Source organism: Gossypium arboreum, chromosome 2 (genome assembly GCF_025698485.1).
Source record: "Gossypium arboreum isolate Shixiya-1 chromosome 2, ASM2569848v2, whole genome shotgun sequence".
In the NCBI taxonomy this organism is placed as follows: Eukaryota; Viridiplantae; Streptophyta; class Magnoliopsida; order Malvales; family Malvaceae; genus Gossypium; species Gossypium arboreum.
Window position 1 is genome coordinate 28,982,629 of NC_069071.1, and position 16,622 is coordinate 28,999,250.

General features: G+C 32.1%; 1 protein-coding gene across 4 annotated transcripts; it reads right to left on the reverse strand.

The window, feature by feature from the left end:
• Nucleotides 1–6,574: 6,574 nt before the first annotated feature.
• LOC108467089 (serine/threonine protein phosphatase 2A 55 kDa regulatory subunit B beta isoform-like) lies at nucleotides 6,575–14,650 on the reverse strand. Of its 4 annotated transcripts, none has more exons than XM_053024657.1 (15): nucleotides 14,039–14,626; nucleotides 12,428–12,531; nucleotides 12,236–12,334; nucleotides 11,960–12,079; nucleotides 11,386–11,592; nucleotides 10,700–10,791; nucleotides 9,488–9,606; nucleotides 9,250–9,373; nucleotides 8,978–9,101; nucleotides 8,125–8,193; nucleotides 7,941–8,032; nucleotides 7,774–7,851; nucleotides 7,573–7,640; nucleotides 7,341–7,464; nucleotides 6,575–6,669 (listed from the first exon to the last, which is right to left on the reverse strand). In XM_053024657.1, the coding sequence occupies exons 1-15, from the start codon at nucleotides 14,148–14,150 to the stop codon at nucleotides 6,612–6,614; spliced, it is 1,590 nt and encodes a 529-aa protein (XP_052880617.1). In that variant the 5' UTR covers nucleotides 14,151–14,626; the 3' UTR covers nucleotides 6,575–6,611. The 4 variants fall into 4 exon arrangements, with proteins under 4 accessions (XP_052880617.1, XP_052880615.1, XP_017623080.1 ...); XM_053024655.1 differs by having other exon boundaries at nucleotides 11,383–11,592; XM_017767591.2 differs by having other exon boundaries at nucleotides 6,575–7,464; nucleotides 14,039–14,650.
• Nucleotides 14,651–16,622: the final 1,972 nt, after the last annotated feature.

A 16,622-nucleotide genomic window follows, 5' to 3' on the forward strand; every position in this document is an offset into this window, starting at 1 on the left:
TCATGCCAATTTATCAATACCAAATTCACAACTTAATGCACCATACTTAATACCTAAACATAACATTGTAATCCATGAATTCCATCTATATTCATATAATCCATTTTAACCATTTATATGTTTTAATCTTAGCTTACCATATTAGCATCTAATTTACTTATATACATGTTTTATAAGCATTCAAGAACAAGTAATTCATATGGACCATAACCATTATTACTCAAGATGAACACTTATACATTTCAAACCTATATACATGCCACATAACTTAATCTAGAATGATTTAAAAGTCTACCGAGACCGAAGGTGGATAGTGCGAGCTCTGGTGTAACAAGCTGTTTTTCAATGGTGTCAAAAACGACAATTTCATAATCCCATTTTCGATGAGTAAGTTCGTAACTATTAATATTTAGTAATTACGAGTCTATTTTAGTAATATATTATTTTTTTATCTAGAAGTTTTATTGAATTGGTAGTTAATTAAGGTATAAGGTCTAAATTGTAAAAGCGATAAAAGTTAATTGTTATGGAAATTTTAGTTAGTTGAGGGGTAAACTAAGTAACTGGGCAAATATTTATTAAGGATTAGTGGAAGATGGCATCATCTTCCACTTATAATTGTTTAATGATGATTATGGTTAAATAGTTAAGGTTTGTGTTAGATTAATCAAGATTATTAACCATTAATCTTAGTATATATATTAAATTGAAAAGAAAAACATGAGAAATGGCATGCTCATCTTCTTTCACCGAAACTTAAAAAAAGAAATAGGGTTTGGGAGCTTTCAAATTTAGCCCAAAATAGGGTTTGGGAGCTTTCAAATTTAGCCCTTCATTTGGTAAGGGATTTCAAGCTCGTTTCTTGTAATTTTTATGTTTTTGGAATCACAGAAGCTTGATTTAGCTAGCCTAGGGATTAATTTATGAAACTGTTAAAGAGCACAAAAGTTACCATTGATTAATCTTGAAGCTTTTGATATAAAATTGTTAGTTTGTAAGCTTAGATATGAAAAAAGACCAGTTTGTAAAGTGAAAATTGTTAGTTTTGAACATGGGGACTAAAATGTAAAAATTTTGATTTGGCATGAAATTTTAGTAATGATAAGTATTAAAATGCTGTAGAATGATGAAATTGAGATTGATTTTGAAATCGAAGCTCAAATTCGAAAGTTATGACATTTTCAGTTTTAGGCAAGAATTAAGCACACATAATTGAGAATAAGGTCTAAGTTTTTATTGTGTAAGATAAAAATCAAACGACAGAATCTATCATAGGGTTCATCTCCCTAGATATTTAGAAAAATAGTTCATGCTAGCAAATAAAAACATCTAAAATACAGTATAACCACAAGAAATAAATAAACTCATAATAATCTCCAAAGAAAGTAATTGGGAGTCTTTAATCTTAATGGAAATCTGCTTTAGAATTGGCTTTAATGGTGTTTTTCAAATATTTTTCTTGAATATTCTATGACAACTCACTCTTATCTCATATTTTTGTCATATATAGGTCTCAAAATGCCCGAAAAACCCTAAAAATCTCGTTTTTCATCTTTTTGGAGTGCAATTCACGAAATCGACACGGCTACCACATGGTCGTATGGCAGCGTGTGTCGCTCACACGGCCATGTGGAATAGTCCAGCCCATGTGGCTCTTGTAGGTCATTCCAATTTTTCGATTTTCACTTGTTTTTCACTCCTTTTGCTCTCAAATGCTCTCCTAAGTATAAAAACATGAATTTAAAATATTAGGAGCATAAAATTCACCATTTACATTGAATAATCACCCAAAAATGCATTAAGAATGAGGCTAAAAACATGTTACTTTTAACACCTATCATTAATTATTTGAAATTTTCTATATAATTAACTTAACATATGTGACAAGTTTTGAAACCATATTTAAATATAATCCCAATTTTCTTCAAATCTTAATTGTTCCAACCATAAGGTGCAATCCTATAGAATCTTGTAATATTGATAGTAATTTTAGAAAAATTTTAATATTACAAATAGTGAATGCATCTAGTAATGCATCAGTGCTACCCAAGCTGTAAGAAGTTGTGGTCAAGTAAAAACTTTTCCTTGATAACGTTATTATGTAGCCTATCCCTTTGTCTATGATATCTAGATTAAGCACAAGCCATAAAACAGTCACACTTGTATAGTCTAATCATTTATTTCCTAAATCTCAAGTAGACTAATATGAAATGAGTCTCATATCTCATATTGACTTATTTAAGCACGACTTGTAAGAAGGACAAGATGTGACTCCCATTATGTAGGAGAGACAAACCTTATATTGGTCACTACACAGTTTGTGGCATATCCAACAATAGTGTTTGTAATACATTTAATTATGGAAGAAGTTTGATTGCATCAAAATATATGAATCTCGATGTTAAGAACTATGGTAACCTCAAGTCTAAGGAGCACATATACCATTATCACAATGAGAGTTGTGATGACTTTCACAATAATCTAAGAGCATTCTCATAACGGGTTAGTCCAGCACATTGTTCTTTATCATGTACTCATGTGTTTGACTTAGTATTTCATAATAATGAGAACACCTTGTCATCAATCAATTACATACCAGTTTTAACGTAGTAGTATCGCCCCGACCCAAACAGTACTTGGCTTAGGATAATTCAAGAATAGTTATACTATTCCAAGGAGGTTACTATCATTCAATTTATTTAATACAGATAAACATAGAATGTTCATTATAATGCCAATACATTTATTAAAAAAACAACATAAGAAAAAGCATGTATTACAATAATATCATAATTAGCCTTTAGGCATACTCCAACATCAAGGTAGTATGCAAAAGGTTGGTATATTAGGTGTGTAAATTATACATGATGTGACTTCACTTAACATAGTGGAATCATAGATCATATTAAGAGTTAATGGTATCCTCCCAATAGCATTGCACAATTTATAAAAATGAAACATGGTTGTCAGTCATTTCTTTTAGACAAATCATTTAATAATTACTTGGGAAAGTGATAATCATTTTCATTATTGAAAGATACAATGGAACATTAAGATGAAAGTGATGAAACTAGGTGACCGGATTTAATTTTAAGGGATCATGAATACCATATGAGGATAATATACAAATGACAGGGTCATTGGATAAATATTTTCAAATATAATTTCATAACTATATACAATTGGAAACTTAGTCATGGAACTTTTAATGGTTTGATTCTACTGGTTAATAACAATGTAAGTAATAGACAAAGAGTCAAAATTCAATTACATGTCATTTCAAGCCTCATTATATATGTCCAAGGAGTCTCTTCACTAGCTCATGATAACTCTAAAATTTGTATGCATGTTAAACTATGAACAAATGGATATTAGAAATAGATTGCAAAAATTATTATCAAATTAATTATATTTTCTTGGAAGAGATTATCTAAGTATTAATTTAATTATTTAGCATTATTAGACAAATAAATTAAATAATTGAGTCCAAAGTAGATAATTAAATTAAAATATCGTCATTGTTTAATTATTTTGGAGCGTAAATAATTTATTATTAAGTTTTGCACATATTCTAATACGGTAAAGTCTTGATTTTATTAGAATTAGAATTAGATTGTGTAAAAATATTTAATTATAATTTTAAAATTATTTAATTAATTTAATTATTAAAATTATTTTGGAACTTTAATAAATGCTTCATCTAACATTTTTTTTTAATCCAAAACAAGAGAGTGCAACATAAACCTTAAAAGCTTAGTTTGATGTAGCCCAAGGAAGCCCAATTAGCCTAAGGGTAATCGGGAGGTTTCTTCCTCATGTCGTCAACAAGAGTCCCATGTGTAAGCGACTCTAGTGTTCTAATTATTTTGGGCTCTAAAATAAATTTAAACCCTTTCATATTTTCTCTCTATAAATTAGAAGGCAGCGAACACACTTTGATATACTTTTCACCCAAGAGACACTGCTAAAGTTTTAGTAAATTTTATTTTATGAAATTCTCTTTAGCATAAAATAAATTGAGAAAATTTTAGGTTTTGGTTTTATATTATGATTAATATCTTAATTGTTCATTCAAATAGAACAAATTATACTCTAGGATCTAAACATAAAGTAGGTGTCGACTTTAGGGACGAAGAAACCAAAATCCATATTTTTGGATTTTTTTAGGTATCATGTGTTCTTGGTTTCAACTTGAAGCCTATTCTCTAAGCATCTATGAGTTCAAGATAACATAATTGTATGGTAGAAAGCTCAGATTGATTTGACTTCAAATTAGGTTGATTGAAAATTCCAAAGACCTCCTTAAAAGGATCCTTACAACATAGACATATCATTGTTGCATTGGACAAAATTATTATGATTGACTTGATTTATCGTAATTGATATTATAAGAAGTTCCTATTTATTAAAATTTTAAAAAAATCGCTACACTAATATTTCCTATTTTTTGATAATTAAATCAACAAATGAGACTCATGCTCCAAATTTAGTGAATTGATGCTTCAAATTTCTGACTAGGCTAAGAAATAGACATTTTTCACTTTCATAGATGGACTTATATCTTGAGCCACGCAAGAGCTGCAACAAAGAGGTATCAAAGATCTGACCAAAACCATGACTACAATTGAGTCTTTGATTGAGCTTAACGTTAAAAAAGTTAGACAAGTCAGTGTCTTCCAAGCTTAAGGGGAAAAAAAAGGCAATAGTAGGAAAATTAGAGATTTGAAAAAGCCAAGGAAAATTTCGAGATAACCTACTTAAATGACTTTGATTTTATACTTCGATTAAATTTCCTTAACCAAATCAATGCTCTCCTTTTTTCTTTTATTGATTCCATATGTATTATAAATCATCTTCAACAATTCATTGTGCTAGTGAATCAAGATGCAAGTGTTGGAACCAAGATATTATTCACAATCTTGCTAACCAATGGTGTTCCTAATGATGAAAACATCAACTTGGAAATTCTAAAACATTAATGAGACCCTTTTGGAGATGTTAGAGGTTTGATAGTCCTTTATCAATATAAAGCCTATTAAGTTCCCATTGGAGCTACCACCTACGAGAGAGGTGGATTATGCATCAAGCTTTGTGGGTAAAAAAGTATCAATGCAACATAGGTAGTCAAAACAAAGTAAATGCATTGAGGGAGGTACATGTCAAATATTATTCTAGTGCTATACAGTGTGGTTTGCCAAAAATGTCGGATGTAGGCTAGGCAAGACTGAGTCCATCAACTTGTGGGTTTGTTAAGGCTTGGTAGAGAAACAAAGGTCCTTTCAGAGTTTTGAAAAGAGTAGGGAAGGTGGCCTATAAAAGGATAAGCCAAGACAATTTGTCCAATAGAAGGGACTACTTGACAGTGAGGCTAACTGGAAATTAGCCAAGGCATTATGTCAATTTAGAAATGAGATAAACTAATTTCATTCTAAGGATGCGACGATGGCACCGTTAGAATAGGTGGAGAAGAATGTCACAACTTGTGCACGACGACCTGTTGTGAAGACATTCATATAAGTTAACTGAGTTTATCTAACCTACTAGGATTAGCTCAACCATCGGAGCATTCTAGAGATCCCATCTATTTGAAGCCCTGTGACCTAGGAAACAATCTACTAAATTTTAGTTACCAAATTAATTTGAATTTGAAGGATAGAGGTTAACAAAGATTTCAAATTCCTTATAATTATATATAATAGATAGGTTTAAATCTTAATCATTGATGTAATTCAATATATATATATATATATAGTTGATATGAGGGGAACTCAAAAATAAATAATGACATCTCCTAACCTCACGTATAGCTTTCATCATTCAATAATCAAATAAAGAGAACATTTATTCTTAGCTTTCTTAGATGTTTTAAATTTTGTTGCTTGCTTCACCTAGTAGCTTTTATCCTAGCCTTATGTTAACAAAAACAAGGAAACAAAAGGGGTTGTTTTCCCTTGAATCACTATTTTATTGACCTCAATTTAGAGAAAAAGAAAATAAAATTCCTTTAGTATTTGTGGTACTTTTTATCACATTAATATTTTACATAAATTATTTTTAATAAATCACCATTGCTTAACATATAATTAAAAAAATCATTATAGTAAATTATTTCTTTTTGTTTCCACAGTTTATTAAACAATGTTTGTAAAAGTTACTTTATTTTCTTTTTCTTTGTAATTTTAACTATCCAAACAAAATATATCTTTCCGAACATAACGTCAATGCATTTGTATCATTCATCATTTAATAATCATCAACGTAGTAGCTTTTAATTTTTTTTGTTTTTTGTTTATTTCAACTTAGTAGCTTTTCACTTCGGTTTAAGGTTCTCTAGCTTAAGTAGCTCGCAGAAGTATTTGATAAACCAAACAATTAAGTGCTTAATTTGTAGATTGATATTGTCATTATTGTAACAATTAAAAGCATATCATCTTTTGAATTGATTTAAAGATGGGGGAATTTTGATTAGTAGTAGGGTTTGTATAAAAATAAGTCCTTAATTTCTAGTATTTCTTAGCAGTAAATAAAAATTAATATTATTATCAAACATAATTAAGATATTAAATGTTAAGGATTTTGATTTTTAATAAATGAAAACTTTCATTAAAAATCTAGAAGTATCCAAGCCCCATGTTACATAGACGCATCCGGAACAAAAAGCTTAACATCCTGCATTGATTCACAGTCAAGCTGTAAGGTTACTTCGAACCAATTGAGAAGAGAAGCAAAAATGATACATTTATCTAAATCTAAAGGATGAAGTTCCAAACATGAGAAAAGAATCAATAAAAAAATTGCACCGTGAGTATTAACAGCTCCTTCCCACCATGATTTTAGAGTAAAACCAAAAAAAATAGAAAAAAAAACAAAAACAAAACTACATTTACCTTAAACCTAAGTGGCAAATATAGAAGAACATCCTTTAGTTTTTACTTGTAGGAGAGCTACAATCACATTTGCTGCTAACTTCAACCCAACACAAATCTAAAAACATTACTCCATCTTCTATTTTAAAAGAAGATCAAGGGGAGGAGGAGGTAAAAAGGAAGAAAATTGCGAACAAACTGAACGAATTTTTGGATGAGACACGAGAAACAGGATTAACTGTGCACACCCGGGAGCAATCATAGGTTTGCATCCTCATGGATCTGTGACAGCCGCTTCTTGATCTTGAGACTACACCATGTGCTACAGATTTTAGGGGGCACGGGGTGCAAGACTCAATTTGGCCTTTAACTCACTGGTTGGCGGGAAGGGGAAAGGAGCTTTCGCCATCAACAACCGAAAAAAGTTTTAACCAAGCAACTACATTCTACTTGGATCATTTTTATGCATAGTACATGTACAAGCTGTTTGCAGCAGCACAGGCAATCGAGTTTTCAGTTGGGTGCCATGCTAGGTGCAGTAACTTTGTCGTGAAATCGAAAGAATTTCCATTCGCATCCACTCCGGGAGTTTCTGTTCCTGATACGATAAATTTACCAACATAAAAGCATCAGATTACAATTCAAGAACTGAAGAACTCATTTAAAAACAATCAGAAGTTAAGGAAAAAGATGAACAAATCATAACCTCTTCTAACAACACGTGTTATACTGCTCAGGGGTCTGGAAGGCCTTGAGGGAGTCTGAACTTGTCTCCTGGAAAGATATATGGATGTTAATAGCTACTAACATTACAGAAATCGCAACTAAGAGCGTTCTTTTTCCAATGCTTGAGTGAACCTTTGATCTGATTTTATTTTATTTTCAGAAGGCCTGAACTGAAGATTACCTCATTGGATTTTTGCTAGCTTCCAAAGTTGTTGCCTCGGTGCTTCCAGGGGCACAACCAAATACACGGAATAGATTGCTGAGAGCATAAGGGCAATATATATTATGTTATGGAAGCACATAACAAAAACAAAAGATTAGGAGACAGGCTTTTGGATAAAAACAAACCTGTAGGAGCCTGTTGCCACTCGCAATCCATCACCACTTAGGCAACATTCAAATTTGTCAAAGATCGAATCATTTTCATACAAATCACAAAGCTGAAACAATTAAAGAATGCAATAATTAGCTATGACAAAGTACACACATACATGGTTAATTTCATCATCTGTTTCAGAACATAGAATCATACCTTAGGTCGTAAATATTCATGAACCTGGAATGTTGCAACTGGACCAGAATCCATATTGATATCCCACAACTGACAACCAAGTGATATATAACCATGTTAGATCCTAAAATGCCAGTTAAACAAGGACATATCAAATGTATACGATATCAAGAACAAAATAAGCAAGTTTAAAACCAACATCAAAAGTCTTAAAGCTGAAAAGTAGGTAGAATGGTAAAAATTTTAACAAAACAAAGTCGATACTGATTTAAATTAACAATATTAAGAGGGATTCATATTAAGAATGTTCAAAGATTAAATATTAAAATAAAATGACATGCGATTGATTCAAACAGAGAAAAGGGTAGGAAACCACATCAGCTAAATGATTGAATTTTAGATTCACGCGCTCAAGAAATGAATAGAAGAAGCTATCATGACATTTACCCTTAACCCCCCACCACTTTCATGCCTTCAAGATAAAAGCTCTTTACAAAACAAACAAAATTGTTTGACTATCTGAGTCCAAGCAAAATTGTGAACAATCCAGACCGTTTCGATTTTGATCACTTTCTGTTAAATGTTTAAAAACTAGAATGTTTTATCAGACATATTATTGCAGCAAAAGGCCATTGCAGGTTCATGCTTTCTGTGTATTACATTGTATCAACTACAGTCAAATCGTTTCAATTTCTTATTAAAAAGGTTACAGATAATCAAGTCAGGGATTAAATGGTACATAAAGTTGGTGCAGCATGCTTAAGAATAATTACACACATAATGTTACACGCGTGCAAAGTATAACTATATATCAATAGCACAAACAAGAAAAAAAGGCAAAGCAAAACAAGAATAGAAAGAAACAAAACAAAACCTTAAGAGTCATATAATCACGGCTAAGAATATATCTTCCGTCCTTTGCAAATTTAATGTCTGAGATTGAGGCAATTATCTCCGTAAAAAATGATCTAGAACCAGGTGCCTCCGGTTCTTCAAACCTGTTGGCATAGAATGGTACTTATATTTTAGAAAGGTTACTGGAAGCAAATAGTAAATATATATACCTTCACCTATCAGGATCTACATAAATTTTTGGCGCAAATCTCAGTAAATTCAACAAAAGAAACTAAACGGTAAAACACTTGCAATTTGGCATGAGAATCACACAAAGCTGATTGCCGCAAATCAATGAGGCGAATTGAGCCCTTTGAACTACTATATGCTAGCATATTACAGTGGGTAGGGTGAAACTCTGCTGATGTTATAACCTCTGCAATGATAGACATTACAATAACCATTACTTTTGCAAATAACAGCACTGAACTTGCATATACTTTAAGAAGTGAAAGCAGCAGACTAAAATACCAAAATAGAAGAGGCTTACCGGTTAGATCCTCCATGTTTGCAGGCTTTACATCGACAATATTGAAACTTTGATTGCTAATTTCCAAGTTCCAAAGATTTATACGTAGATCATCGGCTGATATAAAAGTTTCTCCATCACTAGGAATTATAAGAGAGACAGAAAGAGATAGAGAGACCATCAGTATATCTTCGCTCAAGCTAAAATGAAATGCAAAACACTGAAATTGGAAGTGTTTTCAAACATTCACAAACATGCTTGTCACTATTTACCAGTGACATACAAACTGTACACAAGCCAAAAGCTTAAACATCACCATACGGATTTCAAAACAAATTACATGAAAAAGAAAAACAATAGCACAGAGACATGGTGAGCAGACAATTAAACTTCAAGACACGTACTAGATAATTCTGTGATAAGATTAATACTTCTAGATCCAAATATTCCATGAACTAAATAATCTAATGTTTCAAGGGTTGCATGGGACAAAGCATGTTCAGTTGATATAGGCCATTAACCATGTTCTCATTCAAATGTGATGGCTCCAAGGCCTAAAAAAGAGATGAATATCCATAGCATTTATGTCCTATGGTTCAGAAGTTCTCCAGTTTTCGCAAGATTATGAATCAGCCTTCATTTCTAAAGCATGAACAGTGTCCCCCAAGACCATTTCAGAATGACAGCTTCTTGCTCGGACATGACAACACAAGTTCAGCAACAGAAAGTTATCAGGAGGGAACCAGGATTCATTATATCATTATTTAAAGAAACAATCATCCTTTACCATTACAACTAGAGAATCATATGCCTTCTCCAGAATGCAAACTTTGAATGGGAATAGGGGGCGGGGGGGAAGAGAGCCTAGAAGCGCAATCAATAACGGTTTAAATCTATACTCCAATCCAGAACCTAAACTAGATAGCACCAGTTTCTTAAGAGACATCTCATGATGATGCTGCCAAAAAAAAAAAAAACACTAATAATAATAAAGAACAAAGATACAATAAAGGTTAAGCAATTTATCAGGCTAGAAATCTTGGTGAGGGAATTCAAGAGACTAAGCTAATGAAGACTTATTTTTCCATCAGAGAAGAAAAATGTAAGATGTGTGATTCTACTACACATTATCCCAGAAAAAGAATACTTCCTCTTCAATTGATTTTCAGATAATACTAACATACGGAGCCAAAACACCACAAAATTGCAATAAAAACAAAACCCACTAGTTACCTGTTATTTGAAATAGAATTGATGTGATAATCATGAGCATGGCCGTATACCCGTCGACATCTAGCCACTAGGTTGGTCTCCTGACTTGTTACCTAGATATAGTGAAGATTAAAGGTTAGTGCAAAGTGATCAAGAAGCATTTAGACAACAAAAGAAATGTTCCTGATTACTCAAAACCAAAATCCTAACACTCTCCTCCTGCCACAGAGAGAGAGAGGTTGGTCTCCAAACTTGTTACCTAGATATAGTGAAGATTAAAGGTTAGTGCAGAGTGACCAAGAAACATTTAGACAACAAAAGAAAATGTTCCTGACTAGTCAACAATAAAATACTAACACTCTCCCCCAGCGAGAGAGAGAGAGAGGTGATCTTTGAAAATCAAACACTCTCCCCCATCCAAAATGCTAACACTTGTTTGCCTCCACCACCAAAGAACAGGGCAAAGAATTATGGGCTTTGCCCCTAATTCAGCTAGGCATCAGAGAGTAAATCACATACTTCGTTGAACTACAGCAACTTAGAAACAATGGGTACTACAAAGAAGGTCATCGCCCTACTTAGCACTTTTTTTTATCAGCCCCCTAACCTTGAGATTATTAACACTCGTATAGCTCAAAATGCGTATAGATTTTAGCCTAAAACTTAATCACTGCAAGTAGAAAAAATGATCGCATAAGTACAACTACCACAGGTAAATGCAACGATGGAAGGCCTCCTGGTGGGAAAGAGAAATCATGGCTCAAATTGTTGTAGGATCCGTCAAGGGAGCTTCCATTTGCAAGACATGGTTTAGGGCTACTTGAATTACTTGAACTAGCAATGCTGCCATTTCCTACAGCTTTTGATGGATCCAAATTCATGTCAGAAATTTTCTTGACTTTCTTTTCTTGTACCTGTTGAACCCCATACAAACAGCAGATAAATAAGTGTGTTCAAAGGCAAGGGCAGAGGTACCCACAGATCAAAATACCAATCATCCTCAACACCAATGCTCAGAAGAACAGATAGGATAAAATGAGAAATATTACCAAGTATGTTTTACTCTTTTCGAAGCATTTGTTAGGAAGTATTTTATAAATCAATCTATCTATGCACCAGAAACTTTGCAGTGGCTTTGCAGAATATATTCCATTAATGAATGAGCATTCTCAAGTACCAGCCACTACTTATTACAAAAAAAGTGATAACATGCACAATCAACAATCAACCTGAAACAAGACAGAGTTAATACAGTAGTTAAAGCACAGATTTCCTTCCTACCTTCCAAAACTTGATGGTTTTATCATTGGTGGAAAGGAGAAAAAGGGCACTATTGGCTGTTTGGCACCATCTGATTTTGTTGATTTTTTCCTCTATTTCCAAGCTCTTGAGGTAGTCAAACTGAAATATCCAAAAGAAAAATGAGATAGCTAAAGTGGAAAAAAATTCAGATGAAGTGAAGCAAAAAAACTTAAGCCTAGTGGACTGTAAGTTCTATGGTTGTGCGTGCATGCGTGTGTGCATGCATCATTGCAGCAAACAACAATGCGAGAGCACCTCAGGCTCATGGCTCTGGAACTCTGTCTTGTAACGAAACTCAGGGTGCCGACTAATTAGATAATCCATTCTCTCCATATCCCTTCTTGATACACCATGCTACAATTACAGTAAAATAAGCTATTATAAAATTGCAATCCACGAAAAAAAACAAGGCAATATATGAACAGAAACAATGGTAGCAGAACCTACATCCTTTGTATCTGTCCTCTCAAAGAGAACAACACGGCCCCCACGGTCACCAGTGGCAAGATGATCCCCAGTTTTATCAAATTCAATAGCAGAAATAATATCAACTGCAGGAGCACAAAAAATTTCTTAACAATAGAATTGTACTGCAGTAAGAGCAATAATAAAATTTTATCAAAACTTTGTACATAGAAACTACATTGACTGGAAAAGAGAAAAAGGCACAAATTTATTTTTCTTTCAATGCACACAACTCTCTGTCTCTACTTTCGACATAATTTTTATTTTCCACACGACATCTTTCTCTCTAAGGAAAAAAAGCAGGTTAACATTTGATGAATATAAACTATTTTTGCCACGACATAACAAGAATGATCCACAGCGTTGTAATGCATATTCTCATCGCCCTTGCATCATTATTATTCTACCAAGCTTAGAAAATGTCATTGTGGCGATAACAAGCTTAATTTGGAGAGACAAGAAGAATAAAAAGAGAGCTACTGAACAGCTAGTGAGAAAGTCCAAGATAGTTCCTTTCCAAAAAACAAAAAAAGAAAAAAATCCTAGCCAGAGACTATGATTAATTGCCTCTCCAGAACTCAAAATAGAATTTTGCAATGATTAGCTATGCTTGAGTTATTGCATATAGAAAATAGTTATCAATTCAACCAGAGTCAACAGAAATGTTTCTGAAAGCTATCCATATCTCACTAATCCAACCCGAACTATTACCATGCATACTTTGATGTTTCTGAAAACCTAAGGCCACTAGTCATCTGTTTCAGTAGCATGCTTCAAAGTTTACCCACATTATACTTACACAGGATTGAATTCAAATTGTTAAGCCAAGTTTCAGTATTGAGTACTAAATTGATCAATAAAAATTTGAAGTAGTATCTAAACAGCCAAATATCTACCAATCACAGAATTATTTCTTTCCTAGGAGCAGCACACAATCTTGCATCAATCAACTCATAATCTAACCCATTTTCTGACTGTCCCACTTACTAAGAAGTTTACCATACCATAACATAACCGATTCATATTAGAAATAAACCACCACCAAATAAAGCTAGGAATCTGAACCCCCATCATATAAATGGTATACCCGTGGCACATCAATGCTGTCATTCATCCATGAGTTATGATTTGTGCCATAAACTCATGAAACATTGTCTATCTCCATCTTAACAAAGTGATAATACCCAGATTCCAATTTCAATTCAAATCTCAAAACTGTTAATCAATTGCCATGCACTAAAATCCCAAAACCAGAAGAAAAGTACATAAATTATTAAAATCAAAACGATTACCAGAAACACACAAAGAAGGCACAACTTTTTGTGCATGCACCATCACTAACTTCACCATCTTCACTTCCACACTATCTTATTTCTAACAAAATACCCAGATATTATTCCAAGAATTATTTGGAACCAAAAGAAAGCAAAAACCTTACAAAAAAAAAAAAGTCACAATTTCTCATACCCATTAACCTAAACAATAATTACTCAATATCCCATGATCCCAAATAGATCCAAAGCACCAAAATAAACCCTAGTTCTAAAAAGACCTACAAATTACCGATTGGATCCAGAAACAATAATAGTTTACCTTCTTGAACTTCTTCTCCAGCGGTTCTTTCACCAAAAACCTGAGAGAATTTCCAATCCAACGGTTGTGGCGGTCCTGCCAGAGCTGCGACCACCTCATCGCCTCCGTGCATTTCTCTCTCTTTCTTTTTTTGGGTTTGCCTTTCTGCCTGTAATTTCACTGTCTAATAATCAATCACGAAAATTGAAAACCAAACGGCCTAGATTCAACCACACTCCCAAAATCAAATTGAAGATCGCATCTTGAGTTAGCTATTTTTGTTCTCTCTTCCTTGTTAAACTCGAAAGGGGTAAAATTTGAAATATTTGTTTCGATTTCTATAATTCAACCATTGACAATAACCCAAAGAAAAACAAACAACAGACACCCAAATTTTCTCCCTCTTCCTGAGAAGAAATATATATTCCTATCTTTTTCTCTTTGCGAAGGAGAATTTTGGATTTTTAGGAATTTTTTTTTTTTCTTAAAAGGATTGAAATGACTGAGCAGGGAAAATAGAATTCTCTCTCAATAATGCAAGCTTCTTTTTCTCTATTTAATATTTTTTGTGTATATGCTAGCGTTACATACTGTCATGTTTTCCACTTTGACTGTGGGTTTTGATTGAGTGATTCAGTAAAGAGGCGCCGTTTGATCGAGGGAGGACGGGTATTAGTACAAGTGAAATTTTAGGAGTCCAGTGAGTGAGACTTGTGAATTGTTTATTCTCTAATTATACGGTTTCATCGAGCTAAGTTGATTCTTTTAAAGGTTTAAATTTGTCAAAAGTCCTATATTCTTTCACAATTTAAAATTTAATCCTTGAGATATTTTTTTTGATATTTTCATTGATTTAAAATTCTTGCTCCTTCCATCCAATTTTGCTGTTGAAAAACTTTTATAGTACTTAAAACATTTTATATTCGTTTATCGATTTGGCCCTTAATTTTAAAAATACATAAAACATTCTAAAAAAATTAAGAAATATCTTTTACATATTTTCAATTAAAAATTATATTTTATAAAATTATGAAATATTAAAAATATTTAAAATTAAAAAAATCATTTAATTTAGTTATAATATATATAATTTGAAGTAAATGGCAATATCATTGATTAAAGAAAGCACAAGAGAGTAGCCAGCGAAAAATGGACAATAAAACTAACCCAGACCACCAGGCCCTCCCCTTACACCCATACGCCCATCCTAATATCCATCATTTGTAAAATGTGGAACTGAATCTCAAATATGCAGATGAGCAGAAAATAAAACTACTCTAGTCAACTCGTGAACCCAATTAAAAATCACATAACTAAATTGATTCTTAAGGCTAATACAATCCCCACAAATACACTAAATAAATTTCCATAATAAAATTATTACCTTTGAATTTTGTCAAATGAGGTTTCTCTTCCAATAGCCACCCATTTGATTGCTAAAAGATTAAATAAAAAGAAGAGTTAAGGCATATATGGTTATATACTACATAATTCTCTTTGCAAACTACATTAACCTATAACCCATGGAATGATGTTATGGTCTTTTACATTTGGAGAAGCAAAAACCAATGGTAATTACTAGTTTCTGTCTACCTCATAAATTATATGACATTTACATAACAATAGAAGAATATTATGCTAATCAACAACCATAAAGGGATTGGTAGTAACAACAAACCATTAACATCCTTAAAATTTAGTAACCAGTGACATGAATACCAACAGGTGGCCTGAATTGAAAGGCATAACTTTTTATTTTAAAATTTTTATTTTGAATGAGTTTCTAATTATTCAGTAATTTTAATATTATAGAAAAATATATTTATTGAAAATATAAAACAAATATTTATCATTCATTTGTTTTACAATATTATGTATTTTTAAATAATAGGGTTAAATTGATAAAAAAAAAACTATAAGCTATAAAAGTTATCTTTGCCTTATTTTTCATGATTGTCATGCCTACAACTAAAGGCAAAGTTAGATGGAAGTTCGTAAAAGCATCAAAATTTTTAAATAAAATATATAGAAAGGATTTAATATCTCAAAATTAAACTACATATATTAAAATTTAAATGTTAAATGAGTATAGAAATTTTTATATTTTTCAAAATAAAATATTTATTTTCTAATACTGATTATTTCTTGAAATTTTATATTTTATTTTCTTGAAATTTTAACATTTAAAATTTAAATGTTAAATGAGTATAGAATTTTTATTTTTTGAACAGTCATTTCGTTTCGTCGATGAAAAGAAATATGAAGCAGATTGATTTAAAATCTCGTATAAGACATTGATCTAAAATAAAGCCAATGACTTTTACAAGATGAAGAAAACTCGGAGGCTAGTGATCTGAAGCACCAATGTCTAAAGGCAAGGATCTGACAAGCTTTCAACACAACTAACCACGTCAATTTTGGTTTCTTTTTGATTTTACCTGTGCGAGGAGGCACTCGTTTTTTAGGGTGTATTTAGAATTATTTTTTTATTTTAGGTAAGTAATGTATTTAGTATTGTTTTTAAGAAATACTTTTAAGATAAAAGTATTCTTAAATGAATTGTTTTTAAGATAAAATGTGCTTCTCTTAAGTCAAAAATTGACCT